The following is a 10,801-nucleotide window of genomic DNA, read 5'->3' as shown; positions in this document are numbered from 1 at the left end:
GTACTTTGGAGATGACGTCGAAAATCTAAAGCAGGATGGCCGTTGGATTTTAATCGTAAGTAGCAAGAGTCCAGTGTCTTAAAAAAATCCAGCAGGTTCCCTCGAGTGTAGAGGCGAGTGAATGTGACGGGGAATATCTCGACCGAGTGACTGTTACAGAACTGGGCCAGAGAAGGCGTCTGTGACTTTTACCAAGGTACAGGCTGCTGCTCGCATCAGATATTTTCGTACGGCGCTCCTTTCTCTGTCGCTTCGGTGCTCCTAGCTAGTCCACCGCGTTCTGTCCCACTCAGTCGGTCGAGAGGCCTCTTCTACTGCCGCTGGTGGCCTCTTCCCCACCCCCCTCCTCACCCCCTTACCCAGCGCGAGAGAAGCGAATTCAGTCCGATGCACTTTACAACTTGGCTCTGGAAAGCATTCCCGAATTCTCAGCCCGGCACTATTCAGTAATCGCCTTTTGTGACAGCGAAACTTGAGCGGCGCGCGCGGCCGACAATGGCTCGCGGACAGCGCGACCAGCTGACGCGGGGCGGCGCGCGCAGAGATGGTTCGCAGAACTCTGATGGCCACTCGGGCGCGGATAAACCCTCTGCGCGGCCGGCCCGCCCCCCGCGCATGCGCAGCGAGCGCCAGCGGGACGTGCGCAGAGCGAAGCCGGCCGCGCGAGCTCAGTGCGTCAGCTGACTGCGTCCCGTCAGCGCGTCTTGGCCGCGACATGCTGGTGAGTCACGCAAACACCGCGCGTGCCGCATTTCTTCACTGTTGCGAGTGGCTGGCGACTGCCGACCAGTTTGATATACTTGCAACGACAGTGCTGCGACATATTTAGAAAAAAAAAGTGTGCTTCGTTGTACCACGTAGACGAAGAATAGATAAAAAAAAAGTGACGATCGCAACCCCGCGGAGACACCGTCGACTGCTTTCGTTATAGACTCCTTCTCCCCAGTGTTGCTTGGCGTGTTGTGCGAGTTGCTGTAGTGCGTAACTGTTACTGTCTTTACCACCGTTTTATGAGAGTCGTTGAACAGAAATTTATACAACCTGCTATGTGCTTTGTCTATGGCTTTTTCATCGTGCTTGGTTATTACCTTCATTGGTGTCTGTAGCCCATACCGCAAGCTACTGGACGGTGTCTAGAGGAGGCTATAATATCCAATCACTGAAAGCATTTTTTATTCGAAATAAAAGAGTTACGCGTTTTTAAATATTTCAGTTAGACGACGTAATGGTATGAATTTCGGTTCCTTGACTTCTGTTGGTGGACCGTATCAGACTTATCACTCCTTGCGAGCTCCCTCCGTTTGCGTGGGATATTACAACTTCTTTTCTTAACTCACATTAGTACCATCATCAGTAGGTGGTTCAATGACAACAGAGAAGAAGAGGTAACCGGTAAATATGTGAATTGTCTTGCGTGCAATAATAATAACAACAATGTCACGTCTATCGATTCCGCAAGTTGGTGGGTCATAGCAATGCTTTATGTAAAAGGACCATTAATATAGAGAGGATACTCTGTAGTAACCCAGATAAAACATCGATTCATATTTTTTAGTTCAAATTGTGTAAAAATATTTAAAATCTACTGTCTGGATAAATGTACTAAAAGGGTAGATAGCTCTCTTTTGGCTTTGCTTATCAGCAATCAGTCGCACCAGTGTATTATCAGTCGTAACTCACATTCCAATATAGAAGATGCACCAAACTTTGTGCTGTCGGCGCTATAACGCGATTCCTTGAAGAAGAGCTGCACAAAAATGATTCGCTCCGTGCATATTTCCGCTAGAAAAATGGGCTTCAGAGAAAGGTAATTTGCTAACACGAATCACATAAAATAGTCGAGATAACGAGTACGGTTCCGGACCTAGGTATATTTCGTTTTATTTTCTAATTTTGATCTGCCAAATAACTCTGTAGTATACATTGTTTAGTAAACGACATGTATCCAACATATACATTTTTTAATTGTTGAGCTCAACAGTTATTCGGTAGATATGTTAGGAATATTCATGAAGAGTAATAATCAGTTGAAAATTACGTACTGTACATGGTATAGCACAAAAATAATTTCAAAACATACCAATGTGGAGGTGGTAAAACAAACTCATTACATTTGGTAAAACGACCAGTTGTAATATTTTCAGTAAACTGTCAGCAATAGAATTTTATCCACAAATCATAGTGTTGAGAGAGACGCTTGAAATCGACACCACCTACATCTGAAAACATTTAGCAAGTATTAATGTGTTTCTCCGAACTCTTTAAAAGCAGAATAAGTTAGGCCTAAGGAAAACGAACGTACTCTCGTTCTGTGTTAGTACTAAATAACTGCACGTCTTTTGAATAAGACTTGCTTTAATTGGTGTATTATGAATAAGAAGACATATATCATGCAGTCTAAAATTAGAAGAAAAAGCTACACATAGAGCCAGAATCGAACTCACCAACTCGTGTACTATAACGCGAAAAACTACCCACTGCACTATGCTCTGTTCATCATAAGAATAAACCTGATGTAAACAAACGCGATGATTGGTCAGAATCCGTAGCACACGTACTCTGGTGTTGTTACGCTCTTGGAAGTAGGTCCTACTTACATATTAGATGTCTTAATACCAAGTTACGTTAAACGAAACTTTAATATATTCAATGTATTAACAGCCGTCAACTTATTTTCTTAATCACGCTTCTGTTTTGTAGTTTTTATTTCAAAAATCGTGAACAGTCGGTCTCTGTACTGTTGTGCTCAGATTGTGGCGTTGTTAATACGCAGTATGTAAATGACTGAGGCTGCTTCCCATTCCGTAGTGAAACACGCGTGTGGGACGCAGTTAAAAAGTACCAAGGAATAGGTTGTTCTTAATGGTTTTCACAAATTTACAGGAAAAAATCGGTATTGAAGTTTTCCGAGAAGCTGTATTTCATACAGATGAGATACATATTGTATGTATAGCGGGATCGGTAGCGTAGTAGGCTAATAATCTGCTGCAGTTTATTAATCGCTGCTTCAAGTCTCGCCTTGGTCATCATTTTTTTTTTTTTTCAGTGTGAAACACCTACATTCATTACCATTCTTTATGAATGTTGCAAGTTTTTTTTTCTAATTGCATACTGTACGCGAAATTCTTGTTTCCATTTCAAATATAAATTCTTAATTACTGATATTTTATGAAAGACTGTTAATAAAGGTTGCTCAAATTAAAAAAATAAATAAAAACTTAGTTTTGTAATACCAAAATGAGAAACTAAATACTCTTTATTTGGACTATGTCCATTTTTTATACCACAGATGTAATCTCACACGAACCTGCGTGATAAGTGTCGTAAAAATATTAAAAACAATCATTTTCGCAGCATCGAGCACACAATACAAATGCTGCATTTTTACATTTGCCACTGTACCATTACAGTATGAACCCAACACAACTGATCTGTAGCCAAGTTAAGGGATCTGCCGCGAGGAACAAGAAGACTGTTATACTGCCAGACGTACTGGAACTAACGTACGCAGCTTTTTCACATGTAACTGCCGAACGCTGGCGGGATACAGAACGGCACGTTATAAAAGAAGTGGAGAAAATACGGCGCCTGGATGGCTTCGTGGATTCTGTTGTTGATCGACTCGTTATCAACGTAGCGGATGAGAGTTACAGAACCGAAATGTATTTCTCGGATTCGGATAAGGAAGGAGGTAAGATATTACCAGTGCGCCGGTTAAGCTGTTGCCCCGCATTATAGTGCCGTCTATATGCGTGTAATACAACATAAAACGTATCCTTATGATCGTACTTGTCTATATTGGACACAGTTCGGCTTCCGCTCCACGTGAAACGAAATCCATTGGGATTCATGCAAACGCGGTGGAATAAATGGTGCAATGTTTACACCATGCTTATTCTTATGATGAACGCAGTATAACTGAACAGCATAGATATACAGTGTTGAATGAATGTGGCGTCGCCAAACTGTCTTTCTTTCACGTCCATTTTCTGCTGAAAATATGCGCGGCAAAAAATTTTGTGAGCGACATTTTGTACTGTATCTGCGCTGGGCTGTTGGTTTGCGCGAATTTTGGTATGCCTGCATGAATATGTCGTAACAAATGAAAATTTGTATTTACCGCTAGCATTAACGTGTACAACAACGCGGTCAAAGCTTGCCTACTGGTCTGACTTAACCGTTTATTGTCACTGATATTTCCTTCTGTAACTTTAAAAGAAACAACCTAAGGTTGCCCATTTCTGAACAGGACCACCAGAGGAGCATGCTGAAATATCCCAATAACTCAAGTGACTGGTTTTGATTCCTGGCGTGTGGTACAAATATTCGGTAGTCGCGGTATCTTCATTACAGTGGAATACAGCGTTTCTGAGCTTACCTCATTGGTAAAATTTGATTAGCTTCACTTTATTTCCATCGAGTTGACCCATTTCATGTCACTGATTTAATTCAATTTATTTTGCAAAATTATAAAAATAAAATCGTGCCTCGCAGAAATGGAGGGAGTGGGACACATTTTTGTCGCAGTCCAGCAGTTATTTAACCACGGTACCCCCTTGTATAGTCAGAAATACGAAGTGTCCTGTCGTCATTTACTGCTAAGTGTTCCGTTTGTGAATTGCTCGCGGGAAAACGATAATCGATTATCCTCCGCGTAAGCTCTATATTTTTTCTTCGTTTGCTCTAAGTGAAATTAGTACAGGAAACAATTAGTTGATTTTTCTTATGGACAGTTCACAATATTTTTAATGTTGGCGGCAGCGTTCTTGTGACATCTCCCGGTGTGAACGTTGAGGATACTATAATTCTCTCGCTTCCATCAAAAATACGCGAAGAATAGGGCTATTCTTGGTTGAATATTATCTCTACATCTGATTTCAGTCAGTAATTCTACCAGGCAAACTTAATTCTTAAAAATATGTTGGACAGGAATTACGCAAGCTGTCGCCGTTTTAAATGCATTCCTCTTTCTACTGACTCTTCCAGTGAATCTCATTTCGGTATGTGTGTGTTCCACAACTAAATTTATACGATAAGTCCGTCTTAAATCTCTCTAGGTAGATAACCCTAGTTATTTTGGAGGTTGTAAGTGATTTCAGAGATCGATCTGAATTGTATGTACACTATTTCTAAAATATTGGTATAAACAACACAATATATGATAATCTCGTTTTATGACTGAAAACTGTTCTTAGAATTTTTAACGAAAAAAATTTTAGATGCCTATGACGCTGGAAATTCGCCCTGGCGTAGATGTTGATGTACTGCTGATATGGGTACCAGCAACACAATATTGCTTTGTCAATTTGCGGCGTTGCATACCTCCCCAGCTTAAAGTGGTAGCATTTTAGGAATTGAATCGATTGCGGTTGCGGCCATTTACAGTTCATGCGAGACGTGTAATTGACATGGCATTCATTTGATTTCTTTTTTATGATGATGGTAGTGGTGGGTTAGGAGTATTGAAAACCGTAACGTATATCACGTGCACAAAAATAAAAATTATAAAACATACCAGCTCTGATATATTTCAAGGGATTCGTTCCAAATTACCCAACCATAAAGAGCGAAATTCTTAAACAACGAACGCATGTATGGCCACCTTTAATGCGAAGGTAAATTACGTTGCTTCTGATAGAAACAGTATTTTGTCCAACGTGACACGACAAACGAAGCATACACAAAAGCAGTGATTCTTCTTGTGAGCGTTGCTTTCAAGCGTAATCTGTACGGGTAACTAGAAGATGAAACGGTAGATTAACAGACGAAGTCGCCTTGCTGCATCCACCTGACGCAAGGCGTGGGACGGTTTCAGCGCCTTGCTGCATCCACCTGACGCAAGGCGTGGGGCGGTTTCAGCTCTCTGTCTGTCTCTCTCTTTCTCTCTCTCTCTCTTCCATCTGTAATGTAAGGCCAGTCCGCGACTCGCCCACATGCCAGGATAATATCTCACAGACACGTTGCTGCGCTGCCAAAAACCTTATACTTCACATCCTTCGAAGGGAGCGCCAGTTTTGAACCGCGTAGTACGTCTTTACTTGTCGGTTGACCACACTGTTGTCTGTCATTTCTCCTTCCGTAACCATTCCAAATGTCGCCGGGGTCTGAATTTATCATATTTCTTGATTGTCTGTGTAACCGTGGAGTAGCTTACTATTACGCCGCACGTGCCTGAAGTAAAACCATTTTATCAGAACGGAGAAAGCTACGCGGCAACGGTGAGGCATCACCAAATGAATCAACAGTTCGTACTCCGCAGAATTATTATAAATTTCTGTGACGCATCCAACGGTCGACATTAGACCAGGGGTCGCCAAAACACGGGCCGGATGCAGCCCGCGATGTCACTTCATCTGGCCCGCCGATGGTACTACAATGAGCTTCATAAAACGTATGGAGCACGAGATGATGTGATAGCAGTTTAGATTTAAACATTATTTACGGAAGAAAAGGATATCTTAAGATTATTCTTACAATAATAGGAGATCTGGCTGCCATGTGCCTTAAACTTATCATTTTCGATTTTAAATTATTGTATTTAGATGTACAGAATGATGGTGGGTCCTGCACTCGTGATGTGGTCTGTTATCCGGCCCGCTGTGAAAATATTTGGTGACGTCTGCATTAGGCTTTTGAGCGCCCCCGTTGTGGCCGATGTGTGCAAAACATTGCAGTTCTTCGTGAGAGTGAGGCTGTTAGTCTCGTTAAGTTTGTTGTTCTCAACAACTGGGCATAAGATATTCTTCCGTTCGGAGAATTCACCCAATTACCATGTGGTGTCACCGCCAGACACCACACTTGCTAGGTGGTAAGCCTTTAAATCGGCCGCGGTCCGTTAGTATACGTCGGACCCGCGTGTCGCCACTATCAGTGATTGCAGACCGAGCGCCGCCACACGGCAGGTCTAGAGAGACTTCCTAGCACTCGCCCCAGTTGTACAGCCGACTTTGCTAGCGATGGTTCACTGACAAAATACGCTCATTTGCCGAGACGATAGTCAGCATAGCCTTCAGCTACGTCATTTGCTACGACATAGCAAGGCGCCATTACCAGTTACTATTGATGCTGTAAAACATGTACCGTCAAGAGCGATGTTCACCTTTTATGGATTAAAGTTAAGTATTCCACAGCTACGTCCTTTTTTTGCTAGTCTAATTTCCTTGTCCTGTTCCAGACCTCACGCCAGCCTGCGTGAGCTAAAACGCGTGACTTTCGGCTTCCTCTCAAAAAACGGGTTGGCTCTCTGGCCAATCCACAACATACCATCCTTACAGAATTCGGTTAACGCAGCAGTTGAAAGAAGCCGATCACAAGGAAAGATGTTAGTTGGGTAACTAGTTTCTAAGAGGATGCTGGTTCAAGTGATGGAAATGCATTCATAGCGAGTGACGGTTTGGTGTGGCTTTTGGGCGGGCGGTACCGTATCAGTGGCTAATGTTTCTTTGAACTTGAGGCACTGCACTTTGTGACAGACGGAAACCGATACCTAGCGATGATAAGGAATTTTTTGAGGCTTTATTTCAGTGGAATAGACTTTCAGGAGTTGTTTCAGCAGTACGGTGCCACCTGTCACTCGTCACGAGAAACCCTTGATATGGTTCAAAAAATGGTTCAAATGGCTCTGAGCACTATCGGACTTAACATCTATGGTCATCAGTCCCCTAGAACTTAAAACTACTTAAACCTAACCAACCTAAGGACAGCACACAACACCCAGTCATCACGACCATTGATATGGTGTGTGAGCGTTTTCGGATCGCCTCGTCTCGCGTAATGATGACCAACGATGGCCGCCAAGTCACGTGACGTAAACCCTTAAGACTTCCTTTTCTTTGAGGTTATATTAAACCACTGGTGTATGTCAGTAAACCTGAACATCGCGAGTTAAAGCAGGAAATTCGCCGTTTCGTTGGCGAAATCGAAATTAGGTCTTGTCTGGTAGCCATAGCGAATTTCTTGCATGCCAGCGCATTAGTCGTCATTTGCGAGACATTTTCCATACGTGAAACCGAAAGGTGTTACGAACATGTATGTGTATTTTGTTGATGTGTTTTGACTAACTAAAGTCCATAATTTGATATACTGAAGAGCCAAAGAAACTGGTACACTTGTGTAATATCGAGTAGGGTCCCCGTGAGCTCGCGGAAGTGCCGCAACGCGTCACAGACTCGACTAATGTCTGAATTAATGCTGGAGGGAAATGACACCATGAATCCTACAATGCCGTCCATAAATCCGTAAGAGTACGAAAGGTGGAGATCCCGTCTGCACAGCACTTTGCAACGCATCCCAGATATGCTCAAGAATGGTCATGTCGGGGAGTTTGGAGGCCAGTGGAAGCGTTTAAATTCCGAAGAGTGTTCCTGGTGACACTCCGTAGCAGTTCTGGACGTGTGGGGTTGTCGCATTCTCCTTCTGGAATTGCCGAAGTCCGTCGGAACGCACAGTGGCCATGAATGGATGCAGTTGATCAGACAGGATCCTTACGTACGTGTGACCTGTCGGAGTCGTACCTAGACATATCAGGGGTCCCAATCACTCCAACAACACACGCCCAACACTATTACAGAGCGTCCACCAGCTTGAACAGTCCCCTGCTAATATGGCCGGATCCATGGATTCGTGAGGTTGTCTCCATATCCGTACACGTCTATACGCTCGATACAATTTGAAACGAGACTCGTCCGACCAGGCAACATGTTTCCAGGCGAGGGGTAAAGCTTTGTGTCGTGCAGTCGTCAAGAGTACACGACTGGGCCTTCGGCTCCGAAAGCCCGTATAGGTGATGTTTCGTTGAATGTTTCGCACTCTGACACTTATTGATGGCGCCTCATTGAATCTGCAGCATTTTGCGGAAGGCTTGCACTTCTGTCACGTTGAACGATTCTCTTCAGTCGTTGTTGATCCCGTTCTTGCAGGATTTTTTTCCGGTCGCAGCGATGTCGGAAATTTGATGTTTAACCGGATCCCTGATATCCACGGTAGACTCGTGAAATGGTCGCACGGGAAAAATCCCCACTTCATCGCTACCTCGGAGGTGGTGTCCCCCCATCACTGTTGCTTAAATCTTGGTAACCTGCCATTGTAGCTGCAGTAGCTGTCTTCTATAGGCGTGGACCCTACGGCAGTGCTGTATTCTGCCTGTTTACATATCTCTGTATCCGTATGCCTATACCAGGTGCTTTGGCGCTTCAGTGTATATCAAAACGGCACAGAATTTGAAGGTCCTTATTTATCGCCATCCCCTATGTGTATTATCGCATTCCCAGCTGTGCAGGTCTTCCGAAATTCTCGTTACAAACGTCTTGGACTTGTAGAGGGAGTGAGTACATAATATTTTGAATAGGAACCCATGTTCGGAAACGTCATCCAACGACGCTACAGAGCGTCAAAGTTAAACGCGCCGGCGCTTCTAAATGTACGTATATACAGGGTGATCGCGTGATGGTGTTTCAGACTTTGTACGGTTATGGAAAAGGATAGATGAATCAATTTGAAGTAAGGGTCCCTGTAGCGGAAACGAGCGAGTCGAAAGTTATAAGCGAACCTCTGGCAGTGGAATACATTTGGTGGTAGCGTTCTTGCTACAATTGTGGGGTAGCCAACGTTCAAAGGTGGCAGTATCAACCAAAACAAGTAAAAAAATGTTGAGTACACATGGGTCCTAAATTGCATACCTGAGGAGAGATGTGAGCACTTGTCATCTTTGCTACTGTAAAACACATGTCCTCTACTGAAAAAGTGCTCATACTTCTTAAGGTATGCATTTATGAGCTCATGTTTCCTAGACATTTTTTCTAGTTTTGGTCCATACTACCAGCTCTGAAAGTTGCCTACGCTACAATCTTAGCAACAACAGTAGCAGTGCCGTCAGAGGTACCAGAACAATTTTCACTCACAACTTTTGACTCGTGAGTACATAATACTTTGAATAGTAACCCATGTCCGGAACACTAAAAGTCCTAGAAGTTTGTAACGAGAATTTCTGAACACCGTTTGCGTTTGCCTTTGCCTTTGTGGTTAAACAGTGTAAAGCAGAGCGGAGCTAAAAATATCACATTTTTGCATGGAACTGCAGTACGCAACGTCGTACCGCTCAGTACTGATATACTGTGCACGAGTGGAAATGTGATCCTTATTACTTAAGATTCTCACATGAGGTATACGTCACCGGTGTTGTTTCCGGTCTGTTCATCCGTGATAATTCAATGTCCACATTTTTCTCTGTCTCATCCTTTCATACAGTAAATTGAGCGCACGCAAAAGCAAACGTTACAGTTCACATATAAAGATTTACGCCAACCCAACAAGAGAACTTTACATACGTCGGAGGAAATAGGTGGTATGTGATTGGTTCTGGATAGGTACACTGACTTCGATACTGTAGATGTCCATTGACTTCGATAGTGAGGTATCGTCTCACGAAGAACGCTTGCGAAGGAATAGAATTATTTCATTATGAATTCTGGCGCTAAACTCAGAGTAAAACTGCTTTGCGATTGCAGTGGGGGCCAGTGCCGCCAGACACGCTAGTCAAGACGTTGGCGTACCTACAACACAGTAGGAGTCAGGGAGCACGTGGCGCTCTAGAAATACCTCTGATTGGATGGCAACTGGCCCCTATTACTCCATTCGCTGAAATATCAAAGTATTTTTATCGGAGTATAAAGGCCCAAATTACAGCGAAATAAAACCAAAAAAGCTTTCAACAGTCGCTACTACCGTGCAAATGCGCTAATTGTTGGTACTGGGCTAAAGCAAGACACCATAGTCGAGACGGCGTTAAGTAGCCATGACGGGT

General features: G+C 43.4%; 1 protein-coding gene across 1 annotated transcript in view; it reads left to right on the top strand.

The window, feature by feature from the left end:
- Nucleotides 1-605: 605 nt before the first annotated feature.
- The window catches only part of LOC126187667 (heterogeneous nuclear ribonucleoprotein C-like), a 458,272-nt gene continuing 448,076 nt past the window's right edge, over nt 606-10,801 (top strand). The window contains exon 1 of the mRNA XM_049928896.1: nt 606-721. Within this exon, the coding sequence (XP_049784853.1) occupies nt 716-721 (6 nt within the window). The 5' untranslated portion in view covers nt 606-715. The remainder of the gene's footprint in view (nt 722-10,801) is intronic.

Source organism: Schistocerca cancellata, chromosome 5, assembly GCF_023864275.1.
Source record: "Schistocerca cancellata isolate TAMUIC-IGC-003103 chromosome 5, iqSchCanc2.1, whole genome shotgun sequence".
In the NCBI taxonomy this organism is placed as follows: Eukaryota; Metazoa; Arthropoda; class Insecta; order Orthoptera; family Acrididae; genus Schistocerca; species Schistocerca cancellata.
The sequence above is the reverse complement of the archived record's forward strand: the minus strand, read 5'-3'. Positions and strand labels throughout refer to the sequence as shown.